The sequence below is a fragment of the Chelmon rostratus genome, chromosome 17 (genome assembly GCF_017976325.1).
Source record: "Chelmon rostratus isolate fCheRos1 chromosome 17, fCheRos1.pri, whole genome shotgun sequence".
In the NCBI taxonomy this organism is placed as follows: Eukaryota; Metazoa; Chordata; class Actinopteri; order Chaetodontiformes; family Chaetodontidae; genus Chelmon; species Chelmon rostratus.
The window spans coordinates 13,566,632-13,582,279 of record NC_055674.1 but is presented as its reverse complement, the minus strand read 5'-3'; the positions used below and the strand labels follow the sequence as shown (position 1 = coordinate 13,582,279).

At 42.0% G+C, this 15,648-nt stretch overlaps 1 protein-coding gene across 1 annotated transcript in view; it reads left to right on the top strand.

The window, feature by feature from the left end:
* Positions 1 to 15,648, top strand: part of cacna1ia (calcium voltage-gated channel subunit alpha1 Ia) — a 104,080-nt gene that overhangs the window by 71,252 nt on the left and 17,180 nt on the right. The window contains exons 18-29 of the mRNA XM_041957499.1: positions 512 to 635; positions 842 to 910; positions 2,180 to 2,358; positions 2,828 to 2,954; positions 3,347 to 3,472; positions 4,128 to 4,217; positions 4,401 to 4,593; positions 5,284 to 5,435; positions 7,203 to 7,312; positions 9,895 to 10,028; positions 10,488 to 10,558; positions 15,032 to 15,110. Coding sequence (XP_041813433.1) covers positions 512 to 635; positions 842 to 910; positions 2,180 to 2,358; positions 2,828 to 2,954; positions 3,347 to 3,472; positions 4,128 to 4,217; positions 4,401 to 4,593; positions 5,284 to 5,435; positions 7,203 to 7,312; positions 9,895 to 10,028; positions 10,488 to 10,558; positions 15,032 to 15,110 — 1,454 coding nt within the window. The remainder of the gene's footprint in view (positions 1 to 511; positions 636 to 841; positions 911 to 2,179; positions 2,359 to 2,827; positions 2,955 to 3,346; positions 3,473 to 4,127; positions 4,218 to 4,400; positions 4,594 to 5,283; positions 5,436 to 7,202; positions 7,313 to 9,894; positions 10,029 to 10,487; positions 10,559 to 15,031; positions 15,111 to 15,648) is intronic.

The window sequence follows — 15,648 nt, the reverse complement described above, 5'->3', positions numbered from 1 at the left end:
GAGGAAGGGTTTGAATAGACGCGGCTGATTTTTTTTTTTTTTTTTTTTTTAATAAAAGGCATTTAAATGTCTCCATTATATTTCCAAAATACTTTAGAATAAATACAGCCTCTCTTATTCAATCTGTTTCTTTTCATCCGTTCCAATAAACACTGCAGCAAAGATATTTAATTGCTTTTTGGCAGTACACAGTGTCACATGCTAAGTTTTGAAATACATATTCAGTATTTATATGTCCCATCTCTTTCTGTCTTTCTCTCTCTCTTCTGTTTCTCTCTTATCTCTGTATTCGGGTCTCCCTGCAGAGCACTGTACTCAGGAGTCTTGTGCTTCTGAGTGTGTTGTTAATGTAATTTGTTTTGAATTAGGAGTGATGTAAACAAGGGCTGAATGAGGCTATTTACCCACCCAAGATGTGAGGGAGCCTCCGTGCACTGTCAGGGAACTTGGCTCGCATTCTGATTGGATGGAAGGGTTTTATAATATATATGCTGTTCTCCTCCCACTCCAGATTCAGACAGATGTGCCAGTCCATCATAGCCCATAAGCTGTTTGACTATGTGGTGTTGGCCTTCATCTTCTCCAACTGCATCACAGTAGCTCTGGAGAGGCCCAAGATACTACAAGGCAGCTTGGTAAATTCACCTGAAGCGTGTGTCTGTGTGCATGAGTGTGTGGAAGCGAGCAGCTTTTGTGTGTGGTGGCTTTTTGGATTAGCCGAGGATGAATTCAATTCTATTATCTCAAAGGTGCGGTAAGTAAGGTTTTACTACCCCTAATTGCCCCATCTCCTCTCTCTAACTGTCAACCCCTCTCTCCCTCCGCCTGTTTGTCTGTCCAGGAAAGAGTCTTCCTCACCATCTCCAACTACATCTTTACTGCCATCTTTGTGGGCGAGATGACACTCAAGGTAACATTTTACAACCTGTCTCTCTATTACTTCCAATGAGTCCTGAGTGTAGCGTGTGCAGGCACTACACAGAGACATCTTTTATGTCCGTCTCCTCCTGTGTCTCCCTGTCTCTCTGGCAGAATTGACTTCGCCTCAGTGCTCCCACAGCCCAACCCCCTTCCCTACCCTTCTTTTCTTGGCTTCCCATGTTCCTTTGGAGAATAGAGCAATTAAGCAATGTCATTAATTAGTGGCTAGTCTTCTCTTATGGATGTGGTCCATCTCCAGCACTCCCCCACACTCTCTCCTTCCTCCTGTCCTCTCCAATGTTGACTGCTTCTTTTTTAAGTTGTTTAACCTTTCCACTTCCTTCCTCCCTCTCCTTTTTTTCGGACTCGGCCTTTCCCCACCCCTCCTTTCTTTTATTTTCTCTCCCCCTCTCCTCTCTGTATTCTCCGCGAAAGGCTTTGGCACAAGTGGTCCATCAATTATGCACTCCCACAATCAATTATTAACCAATCACGGCCCGTCAAGGAGCCACAGACTTGTCAGCCCCCTGGCCGAGCCGAACATGTCTCCCTCCGTGTTTCTGTCTGTCTGAGACTTGTGTGGCTCTGTAATGTGTGTTGATGTGTGTTTGTTTGTGTAGCATTAATCTCTCTGTAGGACTCCACCGCTGTGTTTAGTGCTGTCTACAAGAGGCAGCCACATAAAAAGCACAGCAAGGCTGAAGAATTGGTCAGCAAGTTGCAGAACTTTTTAGTGTTATTTTATAAGGCGGCTCCAGACCCAATGTAGCCCTCTCCAAAAAAGTACTTCTAATGATTGTACTGTAGTTATATGACTAAGCAATGCCATTTCCTGGACTATTTCTAAAGATAAAGTATTAGATTATACTTTAACATAATCATAATTCTGGAGTCTATACATACTTGGACATTTTGTACATTCAGTTTACTTTCTGGCCTTGCGGTCAGTTTACATTTTGGCATTTAGATCCTAAGATGTTTGCCAAGAACTGATCTTTCAACATCTTGATATGTTTGCACACTAACCTCCAAAGTCCCTCTGAAGCTTTACTGGATACTTGGCAAACAGCTTCAAATGTCAGTTGCAGATTTTTGCCCAAGCAGGCATGATGCTCCCACTGCTGCTCAGCAAAACGCCAAATACAGCTGTTGCAATTTCCTTACAACATCCACCCTCACCTCTGTAAGGCCTTTGTTTGGCCAGTGTAGTCAATGCTCCAATGTCCTGCTTCACCTCCTCTGTTTCTCTCATCTTCAGGTGGTTTCCATGGGTCTGTATGTGGGCGAACAGGCTTATCTGCGGAGCAGCTGGAACATTCTAGATGGCTTTCTGGTTTTTGTGTCTTTGATTGACATTGTCGTGTCCATGGCGGGTGGGGCCAAGATCCTGGGGGTGCTTAGAGTACTCAGGCTGCTCAGAACACTGCGTCCCCTCAGGTATGGCCCAGCAGTTTCTATTCAAGTGTTTCTCTTTTGTAATCATTTGCATCTGCTGATTATCATGTTATGTATGGAAGCCTTGTTCTTGGTTCTTTAAAAAAAGATGACCGAGGAGCAGTGCTGCGTTCCCCAACAGATCAACCTAGTTAACAATTTCAAAAGCAGACAGAAAATGTAACCATGATTAATCAATTATATTCTCTTCAGTAAGTACTTTTTCTGCCATGAATGACAGTCTTTGAGCTAATCTGTGCAATTTTAAAGACGTTAAAATGAAACAATAACATACATCACTCCCAGCATCTGAGATGTTGCCCATATAAATATAATGATATAAAGACAGTGAATAACCACTGTAGGAAATGCATATTAAATCAAATATACTTCTTCTTCTACATTTTACGCCCTCTGCATCCTTTTCATTTCACTTGTTCTTATTTTTCTCTTACCCCTGTCCTGTCTTCAGGGTGATTAGCAGAGCTCCAGGTCTGAAGCTGGTGGTGGAGACCCTCATCACCTCCCTCAAACCCATTGGCAACATTGTTCTCATCTGTTGTGCGTTCTTCATCATCTTTGGCATACTTGGGGTACAGGTAGGAAGAAGGGAACTGCTGTTTTAATAATACACCCTTCATGCATTCATTATTTAATCAAGCATATCATATGCATGGAAATTGTTGTAAATAACCCAGCATATTTGTGCATTACTGTGATTTTGTTAAAAAATGGAATACTCTCCCTCACCTTCCCTCTCAATAGCTTTGAAGCACACTTGCATTTCTCTCTTAAGTAAACTCTCATTGTCCTCCTACTTCTTTCATCACTGCACAACATGTTCTTGTGGTGTGATCTTTGACCAGCTCATTATTTCACTCACGAGCAGCCTTTCATCTCATCGGAGGGGCTTATGAGGGCTTTTTTCTCTGATTTATGTAAGTAGTCAGGCGGCATCAAAAGCTCTGTCTCATTGTTCTTCTACTGACAGCTGTTTAAAGGCAAGTTCTTCTACTGCTTCGGCCCTGATGTCAAAAACATCACCAACAAGTCAGACTGTCTGCAAGCCAACTACAAGTGGGTCCACCATAAGTACAACTTTGACAACCTGGGACAGGTTAGTGTAACATGTGTGTTATGACATTTTATATCCAAAAGGTCAAAGATAAACTTCACTGTAGCATCATAAAGTTCTGCAAAACACTTTTCTGTCCAGTATTCAACAGAGGGAGAACGGGAGAAGGGGGGGAAGGAGATTGTGACTCGAGATGATTGAGATTGAGATGTTTCACATTTGGTCAGATATTGAATTGGTGACGCTAATCTTGGGTCTCCATCTTGAAATTGTGCCGATTGTAGAGATCTTCTGTGCTGCTTCTGTGCCACGACAAGCTCATTGGTTCTGCTGGTACTGAGCTTCAGGTGATTGTCCTTGCACCATGTGATGAAGCTCTCTATCAGTCCTCTGTGCTCCTCTGGAAAAACAGTCTCTTAGTGACAGCAGGTTTCTACATGGAAATTATTCACTGGAATGATACATGTCAATATAGTGATAACTATGTAACATCTCACCAAAATATGTACTTAATACCTTTAATTAAATGTTTTGTTTTTGTCTTTGTTGCATTTATTATCTGAGTCTGGACAGACATGCAAACTGCTACTTGGCTGGTTGACCGAGGCAAACAACTGTGAGGCGGTAATTCTAGTTTAGCAATAAAATGAGCAAAATAAACAGTTTTCCTTTCTGTTCTCTGCCCACTTTTATCCAGGCTCTGATGTCCCTGTTTGTACTCGCCTCCAAGGACGGCTGGGTCAACATCATGTATCACGGCCTGGATGCTGTGGGTGTGGACCAGCAGGTACCGACACATAAGCTGTGCAACGATTTTTCATAAGAAAATAACTAGTAGCACAATCTTCTATCTGGCTAAATCTTTTTTCTCCTTCCCCCTCATCTCTGTTTTGTTTCTCACCTCCTTCTGTTGCATCACATCATTTTATATCAAATCACATCACAAACAAACGCACCACTTCAACCCCAGCCGGTGACCAACAACAACCCATGGATGCTGCTGTATTTCATCTCCTTCCTCCTCATTGTCAGCTTCTTTGTCCTCAACATGTTTGTTGGCGTGGTGGTGGAGAACTTCCACAAGTGCCGCCAGCACCAGGAGGTGGAGGAGGCAAAAAGACGCGAGGAGAAGCGTCAGCGGCGAATGGAAAAGAAGAGGAGAAGTAAGAGAAAGGGGGATGACAGGAGAGGGATAGCAAAGAGGGCAGAGAAGGAGCATGGAATAGGCCAAAAGCTGGAAGAGAAATACAGAAAGCTAGGTACATGAACAGTTGGAGACAGGAATAGGGTGATATGAGGATACAAAGCAAGGATGCAGTCAGAAGGAAGTAACAGGAAGAGATTTATAGGGTGAAAGTGGGTATGATCAGATGAAAAAACATTACAAACACTTCTACAATACAAAACAAGCAGATATAATTATACACAACATTAAAGGCTTAATAGCTCACTCCACCCATATCGTTACTATGACACATTATAAGAATCACTTTCTGTTAGCATATAGAGCTCTGATCAGCACTGTTGAAAAACTGTGCTGTAGAAAGATGAAAATAGAGACAGGCAGGTAATAATAAAGTGTCATAATTGCTCCTGTGCACTGCAATGTGAGATTGTTTTTTTTTTCTGTTGATAGTGATTGTAGCTTGATCAGAGCTTCAGTGTGGAGCGGGTCCTCACTGCATGAAAAAATATGGTCTGTTGTGTGTTTCAAGCAGCAACAGGAGCAGTTTGCTTGGATTTGGTTTAAGTTTAAGTTCTGTTCTAGTAGCTCGAAGGTTTGCATGGTCACTGTACACCATGATGAATGTTTTCTATCTTTATTTATCACTGATATATTTCTCTACCAACAGAAGCCCAAAAGCTGCCCTACTATGCCAGCTATGGCAAAGTACGCCTGATGATCCACACACTGTGCACAAACCACTACCTGGACCTCATCATCACCTTCATCATCTGTATCAACGTCATCACCATGTCCTTAGAGCACTACAATCAACCTCATGTAAGGAAGAACAAGTTTACCTGTGTGTGCAAACAAGTGTGTTTGATGGTTGTATGGGAGTGCGAGAACAAACTGGTGGGTCATGTCAAGCTGGGCATACACTGCACTAATTTAGAGATGTAGAAGTTGTCTATGATGTAAAGCCAAAGCTCAAGATTTACTGCTCACACTAATCGTCAAGCCACGACCTGAGTGCTCAGTCTGTTCGTGTAAAATCGAAAATAAAACAGCCCATCTGCCTCTGTGGTCCATTCTTGCTATTGACAAGGGTCAATAAAGATTAGTTTGAAAGCTCCAAGAACGGTACAAGTTTTCTTGCTAGTTTAGCTTGAAGCGTGCACACACACTAGTCAGCAGCACCAACAAACTAACAAGCTTGCCTGCTAAATCAGAACAAAAAACATCACCTTGCAGTTGAAGATCAGCAGCTAATTCCTGCCAAAGTTTCTCTCAATTCAAATCAGTTGTGACAACATTCCAACCAAAATTTTCAACATGTCAGAAATTCATCAGAGCGCTCCTCGACTGGTTGGGAGCAGTTGATCAGGCAGTGATTGTTCCTCGCTCTCCTTGTACACTTCAGGTAAACCATGGCCAACAAAGCTGAAATGAAAAAAGATGAAATCCAACTCTGAAATGAGTCATGCGGCTTAAATAAATGGTTCAGAAATGGGCTCAAATTGTACACTGTATGCCCAGCTTAAGATGTTTGTGAAGGGCAAGGGGGGACAGGTCCAGTTGTGTTTTTGTGTTTGTGGATGCATATTATGTGATAAATGCATTCTTGCATTTATGTAAGTAATTAGAGATTTTTGCAACTTAGCTCTGGCCTCCTTTAAAGCGCCTCTTCCAGAAAATACAGACAGACTCCTGCAAGCTCCATCTCAGTAAGAAGCGCCTCTGCTGGGTTTTCATGCAGAGTATTAGTGTCTGTCAAACCTTTGTGGCTGTTTTCCTGCGCCTGACTACAACTCTTACATAAAGCCTTCCCTCCCCTAAACAGCAGCCATCTTTAAAAGACACACTGAAATCACTGACTGGTCAACCACCATGAACCTGCATCCAGGCTCTGTAGCGTGTGTTGTGAGTAGCTGTAGTCCACACAAAGGAGCTGTGATTGCACTGCTGATTTGATGTGGGCTGCTGTCAGAGCGGTGTTAGCTGTACACTACATGTATCTGTCCATTCATGTGTGATGAATGGAGGTTCAGAGGGCTGATAGCGGGTTTTTTTGTGAAGGAGAGAAAAGTGATTATCCTTGAGATAAGATGCCCATTTGACCTTTAAAATGGAGCAAGCTTTCTCAAACTGACCGAGCATCAGATAAATATCACAGGTCTTGCCTGTATTTGTCAGCTGTTGGCTCTGACATTTGGCAGCCTCCCACTTCTTCGATGCTACAGCTTTATTTATGAAAGGAGACAACAGCCAATGAAAATAATCTCCAGTCTCACAGTCTGCGGTAACATGAATGTTTAAGACAACTAAAACATGCTTGCCTCTGGAATATTTGAATACTCTGCAAATACTTTCTGCGTAAATATGTGTGTTTGGTAGGGGACATAATGTGGCTATGTGTGTGTATGTGTGTATGAATCGGAGATGCTCTGTTTGTGCCTCTGGCATGCTTGATTTTACTGTACAAACAGTGGCAATGATTCCAGTTCTACAGTTTCTCCCTGCTGATACTGCACCCTACCCCAATGCACATGCACACACATACACACACATACACACACACTCCCATTTTTTAACCTGTCCTTCCAGTCACTGGACCTCGCCCTGAAGTACTGCAACTATTTCTTCACCTCCACTTTTGTGGTCGAATCAGTACTCAAGCTCATCGCCTTCGGCTTCCGCCGCTTCTTCAAAGACAGGTACGTTGTGTGTTTATACCCTGTTCGTTGGCAGTGTGATTGCGCACGAGAGTGTATCCCATTCCGCCTGAATTCAAGTGTATCCGTCTGCTTATTTGTATGTTTACGCACATGTGTAATTCTAATACATTGTACAAGACAGCTTGGTGTCATTGCAAACCTCATCCATCCACTGTGGGATTTGTGCTGCTGTCCAGAGGTAGACTGTACCGTGCCTGCATGGGGATTGTCAGTCAGCTTTCCTTATGGTCGCTTTAGTGTGTAGCCTGACAACACAAGGGCCCTTTGGATTAAACGTTAGAGATTTAACGTCACCGAAAATGACAATATCACCTTATGCTTGTGTCCGTTCAGCTCAGTCACTTATCACATGTATGACGTGAAAATTAAACGTAAAGCAGCTATCAGGGCTCTAGGCACATGTCCTAATCTGCTGAAATAATGTATAATATAAATAGTGCCACAATAAACAGTTATTTAGTTCAAAGAGTAATGGCTGTACAAATCCGCCTTTTGCTTTGATCATTATAAATGGAATAGAGAATAACAGCTTTGATGATATAGAGGATTATGAAATATGTTGAAATATGAGCTGGCTGGGAGGCGTTCTGTTATTAAGTTGACTAAACCGTACTGTGGCGCAAATACGGATTTACTGACAATTATCACACACAACAGTTCTGTGAAAGACAACATAATGACGCATCTTCATTATCACAGTAAGGAGGAGGAACTTACCCTTTTAGCAGTTACCTTCCGTTCATTATTTTGTTTCATTCCTTATGGAGTTATCCCATAATGTAAATACAAAGTATAATACATTTTCAAGTAATAAAGCTTTTTGAATATATATGGCAGTTTTTCATTGTAATCATTTATTGGGTGACATAATATAGGTCTGGTTGTAAAAAGAAACAGTGAAACTACAGCATCATTCTGCTTAACAAAACCAAAGTGTTTATTAGCTCTCTGCATGTGATACTAATGCGCTTTCCATTTCTGTAATTCACTGTACTCACCTTTGTTTGACCTCTATGGGAAACACACCTCAGTACCAGCCTGTTCACTCCCACATCCATTCACTCAGAGCCCAGACTAATTGATTTGTCACTCACCCAAATGTGCACACTGTCGAGACGGATGTCTTATTCTTTTCAGCGATATGTGGTGACTAATTAAAGGCAGAAACAGATTTGGGAGCTTATATTACACTGATGGTAGTTTAATGTCATTGACCTATTTTAGTTAGTGAGGAGAGAGAGAGAGGATAAGGAGAAGCGGTTCAGAGCAAGAGAGATGAGGTGGCAGAGGGAGAGAGAGATGGCGAAGAGACAGATAACATATAGGCGGGGAAGCTGGGCTCATCAAAGACAAAAAAGGAGGAGGGCAAATGAGTGATGAAATGAGAAAGAGATGGGCGGATATATATGGAGAATGTATCACACTGTTTCCAGCTGGCAGTTTGTCTCTTTTTATGTAGTGTCAGCAACAGCCGTGAGCAGTCACTGTGCATAGTGTGATTTATAGGCTGGGGTGACTTCCAGGCCAGCTTCAGAACTGGGTCAGTGGAGTAGCAGGTAGTGTAACACACAAACACACTGCCCCGTGGGCCGCCAGGTACTGTAAGTCTGCAGGTATGTGTGTGTGTCTATGTGTACTTGTGTCAGGCCAAAAAGTTCCGAGGCTGACAGTGAAGGAGATATGAAAGTCCAACGCACATTAACGTCAACCTTTAGATAAGTAACAGGTGCGTTTTTACCAGCCAAGCTAGATTCTTTCTGAGACTTTGATGTGTGAAGTAATTAAGGAACAGTTGTTTTTGCAAATATGAGCAAAAGCAGCTGCCTCTCTCAGCCCTGAAGGGCTGCATGGCTGCAACCATAGAGGATGGCGCACCTTCTTTTGCCAAGGTGGGTAAGACCGCAACAAAAATGTGAAAAAAGAAGTGGACCCACAGTCAGCAGCCACTCATAGCAGAGGGAAACGTGATTGTGTGCATGATAACGAGTCACGGCGCCTGTTGATGCACTACTGTCACTGGCATTTTAAATGACAGTTTGGAAAGCTTTGTGACTGAGCAATTGGCAGTGGCAAATGTGTGGGTGTGATTTATCATTTTCCATATAAATGTTCACAATTTTTAGCCCACCTTGATAATTTTAACAAAAGATGTGTATTTGTTGACCATCTTCCGAAAAGCCTGAAGATGAATGCGGACTGCGATACCTCCTTTACATGAGGCAATAAAGGTAAAATTGTTGCCCTTAAGTCAGACTTCTGAATGTGAATATGGTGGCTTCAAACTCTTTGATTCCTACCATATTGATCTGATTCAGCAACATCTGTTTCCCATCTGTCCTTAAGCTGTAAGAAGCATTTTGCTGCATGGATGGATTTATTAAAGGCTTTTGGGTATGAGGCACTCTAGGGTCACTGGTAGAACAGTGTAGACCTCAATGTAGAGTAATGTGTGAAATGCCAACAAACTTTCCAGTGTGTGCTTTGTGTTCGCCCTCCCTTTGTGTTGCAATGCCCTTTGTACACCTTTCTCTATCACATGAGCGTGTGTGTGCTCGTGCTAGGTGGAACCAGTTGGACCTGGCCATTGTGCTCCTGTCAGTGATGGGCATCACCCTGGAGGAGATTGAGATCAGTGCTGCCCTGCCCATCAACCCCACGATCATCAGGATCATGAGAGTACTGAGGATAGCTCGAGGTACACATACCACATGCGTGTGAAATGCACGCACACACACCCACACATACACTCTCTCACTCTCTCACAAGTCCTATCCCAGCCACACTTCCTGTAAATCCTTTCAGTGAAGAAGAGTATGACTTGTTCTTGCTGGCGTGTTAAAATGTAACTGTTGAAACTCTAAACAACTTTTACAGGTCAGTTCGTTGTAGCATAGCAGCTAATGTCTATAGGGCTGTTTTTGTGTGCGCATGCATGCATGTGTGTGTGTGTTCGTGTGTGTGTTACATGGTCTGTAAATTAAGAACTGACCTTTCCACGGTTTGATGTTTCCCATTTAGTCTGTAATTGAACCTGAGGGATTTCCCCCTAAATGCCCACACTTAAAATCTCTCTCTCTCCCTCTCTCTCTCTGTCACACACACTCACACACACACACACACACACACACACACACACACACACACACACACAAAGTGCTGAAGCTGCTGAAGATGGCGACAGGAATGAGAGCCCTGTTGGATACTGTGGTCCAAGCCCTGCCTCAGGTACGCACACACTGTCTCCCCCTCTTTTTTTTCCCTCACAGACACACACTCCACACTCCCAGAGAGAGAGTTGGCCAGTTTCAGTCAATAGCCAGGGCAGTACAAGCCCCCACCCCACCCCCCATCCTCTCCCTCTGTTGGCCTGTAGGCAGCTCTAATAGATGACTCATAGACCGGTAGACTGGCACACACACGTGTGCACATACACACATATACTACTACACATTCTTTTGTTTTTAACTTTCAGCACCATGGAGAGTACCCAGACTCCGACTGTGACCACAGTGTGCTTGAAACAGTGGGAGCTTCTTAAACCAGTCTGTAGTTCATTTGGCGGTGAAATGTCCACAGAGTCAGACAGTTTCTAGGCCCTCCCAGTGTCACAATCATTCCAGTGCAATGAAAGTTGAATTCCCTCGTTAAAAACTCCCAGAATGCATCTTTGCTTTCTAATCTTACTGACTTAAAGTAGTGCATGTTTGCATTGCATGTAGGATAATGGACAATGGAACAAATGTAAAGTCTTGTTTTATATATATATATATACAATATTTAAGTTATATTTAAATGTCGTCATGTCATTTTCATGTTCGGCCTCAGAATCATGTCTTCGTCAGTGTCCCAATGTTTATTAATCAGTAACCTGAAGCTCTATTCGCTGTGTTCACTGATGTCTTTCTGAGAGCATTAGTTTGAGCTTTAACATCCTTTACCTGTGAAAACAAAGCAATAGTTTGATATTTCTTGGAATCATGTTTATTTGCTTTTTTGCCAAGCATTATCTTGCTGTGTATATGTATGTGGAGCCGATTAGCTTAGCTTAGCAGGAAGACTGGAAAGAGGCGGAACCAGCTAGCCTGGCTCTGTCCACAGGAAACAAAATCTGCCAACTGAAACCTCGTAAACTCACTAATTAACACTTTATATCTTGTTGCTTTAGCCTAACCTTAAACCTTTCTATTAAAACGAAGCTAAGCTAACTGGCTTCTCGCTCCAGCTCCATATTTGCCGCACAGATGTGAGAGAGGTGTCAATCTTTTCATCTAAGCCCTGGCAAGAAAGTGAGCAGGTGTATATCCCAATATGTCCAACTGCCCCTTAAAAGATAAGCAGTTGTCTTTGCAGGTTTGGTCTGATGACTCTTTTATAGCCTCACTTATGGACATGCAGGCACACGGTCGCACACGCATACACAATCTGACCCATTTACCAACAAACGTAAGATAAAGCAAACAGAGGGAAACAGGTGGTGTGGTGAAAGGAGGGCAGGCGGAGGTGAGGGAGAACAGATTCCTTGTCTTTCTTTTCTATTGATCCCCCTCTCATTAACACTGAGCCCTTTGCTCTATCCCAAGGGCACCAGGGGAGGTAATTAAAACTAGGGCTAATTAAACAATTCCAGGAGGTCTTTCTCTGTGTGTATGGGTGTGTATGCATATTGAAGTACTGACAGAGCGAGAGTGAAAGCGTTACACCTGGTGAGAGATTAACCTGGGGTAATATTCCTCTATATTTCACTGTGAAAATGAAATGGCAAGCTGCCAGCGTTTCTTCATTACATCGCATAGGATATTGAGGACAGTATTGACATTTCAACAAAGGCTTCACGATACAGCGAACAAAGGAACAGTCAATTTCAGTCCTATTGGTATAAGAAGGCAAGGAATATGAAAAATGCCATCAGGGCTCACGGGGACAGATGTCTGCTAGAATAATATTTTATGAGATTAATCATAATGTGAGGCACTGTATATATTTAATAGGCCATGACAAGACATGGGGATGTAATGAGGGATCCCTTCACTTACACTAAACGGGTGAGTAAGCTTAATAGGTCACTGACATGTTAAGAGAAAGGCACTTTTATGGTATGTCTTTACAAAGACGCAGTAAGACAAAGACATTTTAACCACAAGCATCCTCCATTATCCTCTCCTCCCCAACCGATGCAGAATGGCTCCAACACAACGTTCGCTAACACTAATAGCCTATATCATGCTGGCACTAAAGTCAAGCTTGTTTTGTCTCTACTCTGGGAGTGGCTGACGAACCTTCAGAGCAGCCTTAGGGAGATGTGGACACCACACAGTCTGCAATGTCCCCTGTGAAACTGTTTGTATTTTTCTTAAATAATTGATACAATGTTGGTTTCCATCCTTCTTTTTAGATTAAATCATTAAAACAATAAGAGAGAACAAAATCTTCGGACATTTGTGCAAACAAATGGAAAAGCTCATGTTTATTTTCATCCAGTAGAAGTGATTGTTATATACAGTACATCTGCATAAAGTGCACTACTAAGTTTCTCCTGGTAAAACTTGCTCAAAAGTGCATTTGTCCTTATCCCACATAGACACAGGCCATTATGAAGCACATTTTGTTAAGTACACTAGACAGGATAGCACTAACTAGTCACATGTTGATTTATTACAGCGCTCTAAATGAATGGTTGTATGGCAATTATTTCCACTGTGTTCAGTCCAAAGGGACTCATTTGACTGTTCTGCATGCAATGGGGCATATTTGTCTACGTCAAAAGAAAACTTTAATAATTTCAGAATGTGGATGCTGCTAAACGATTCTATTGTGTTATATGCATACAGATATTTCTATTCTTTTTTTTACCACCTTCTGCAGCTCTTTCATTAAGGAATTGTCTACACACATACAAATATTTTTTTAAACAGATTTTTTCACTTGTGTTTAAAAAAATAAAGTATCCCCACACGACCCTGGTTACACACACAAGAACACAAAAATGCCTAAGCGAGCACTGAGGACCAGTAGGTGGCAATAAAGACTACATCAATGAATACCAAGAGAAGCCTGCGTTTTACATTTAATTCAATTTAATTCAATTTTATTTATATAGCGCCAAATCGCAACCAAATTTGTCTCAAGACACTATACATATAGAGCAGGTACAGACCAAACTCTTTGCCTTTAGAGACCCAACAATTCCCTCATGAGCAAGCACTTGGCGACATGTCCGTAAGAATACACTGGATTTTGGAAAAATATATGTAGACAAGACCTCGGTGTAGATTCGACCTGCTAACTGGATGAATCATATCAGGCCACTCATGCTGAAGGCTTTGGCAGCATTAAAATGTAAATAATGGTATATTCATACAGGGAGTTCGCTGATTTCCCACCATCAGTTGTCATTGTGGTGAATTTCAAAGTGGAGGAGAGGAGAAGGCATACAAACGCAGATATTCAAACCTCCAGTATAAGAGAGGTGATTCTAATGAAAGCAGTTTTTCATCTGCTAGAAATGGCATTGCTCTGAAATCTCATTGTAGTTCAGTTAATGTAACCCAAATCCAATGACAATCATCTGACTTGGCTCCTATTTCCCGAGAGCTTTCCCTCCAAACCAGGCAGTTATCAAAACACTCATTTTCATTATGATTTTTCTTCAACAGCTAGGCGTCGCTATAGCCCTGCCAGACTCTGCCTCGAACAGGGAACAGCCCCAAGAAAGCCAATATATTTTCTGTTAATAAACTTTGTTTACATTGTAGCCTGTGTGTAATCTCTTTTGAATAAACTTTGTCATTGTCATAATGTTAATGCATTATTCCCAGACCAAACTCAAAGTAAATGGCAAATTTCCAGTATCTTTCCCCTCAAAAACAGGTGGCGTGAACTAAACCTGTCCTTAGAACACATGGAGGATAATTACAGTAACTATTTGTCTTTACATTGTCTCCTTCCCAGTGGAGCAGTGTTGTTAGCAGAGTGTTAAAGGCAGTGAATAGGAGACTTGGTTTTGTATCCCTGTAATGGGATTAGATTTTGCCCTAAGTGTTTACCGTGCAACATCATCATCGCCATTAAGTTGTAGTAACAGAAGGCTGTTTCGTGGTGGAACCAAGCCAAATCCCAAACCCCCAGCACAAAAATTCACAACAGCATCAGGGGTTTAGTTGCATCAGAGTCTCAGAGGAAGTTGTGCCATGGTCTGCAGAAGTAAGCAGGGTATGGGAGCAGTATGCTAGAAACAAGTTGGAGTCCTAAGTGACATTTTTAATGCACACCCCTTGTATTTGGTTTCCTGCTAATTTATCCAGTGTTGGTGTTTAACAATAGGAACTATTTCTGCAAATGTTTTAACCTGAAATGATGAAAAGATATATGGATCATTTAAAAATCATATGACTAGTAATTTAAAATAATGTTGAATTACATTCAAGCAAGTCTATAGCTGATTTATCGCAGGTCACATAAGCAGTGGCTGTCTTTGTGTTGTTAGACTTCATTTTGTATTGGTTAAAGATGATATGACAAATTAGCCTAGCACACCTAGCCTGAGCAAAAAACCTAGCCAGAATGCTGTTTTGGTTGTATTGAGTTGGTGCAGATGTTAGAATGTTGTCAGATGGTTTGTAGCATGTGCATGGTAAGATGTTCTCCTGTCTGTCTGTGTGCGTGTGTGCATATGTCTGTACGTGTGTGTGTGTGTTGCAGGTGGGTAACCTGGGCCTGCTCTTCATGCTGCTGTTTTTCATCTACGCCGCCTTAGGAGTAGAGCTTTTTGGAGAACTTGGTAAGTGCACCGGTCGCGTTGCCACAAAGGGTTGTGTCATACAAAACCTTGTTGTTGCTCTGCATCTGCACTGATGCAATGTTGAGTAAATTATAAAGCTGTATTTTTCTTAACTAAAAAGCTTTAAAGAGAATCCATATATTAATTCCATGATCTTTGGTAATTTAGTGGCACTGGCACCAGCAGCAGCAAAGATAAGATCAAATTGAGGACACATTCAGGATACATTGATTATTTATTGTCAAAAAACATACAAACAAGAGGACTTGTATTAACTTTAGTATAAAAATCTCCTTATTTCTTCTCCATCCTTTATTCCTTTTCATCAGTTCCCCCTCCTGCAGTCAGACAGCCATTGGGGAATCAACCCACTCTCCAGTATTCTGCTACATAAGTCCTGTCCTAAAATATCCACATTGAAGTTGGAAGATATATCTTCCAAGCTGTCACATTTCTCTTATGTGCTGCAGCTGCAGCCAGTGGCAACATTGCTTCCTATTGGAGCTTGGCAGGAGAAGGGATTAGTGGCAAATGCAAG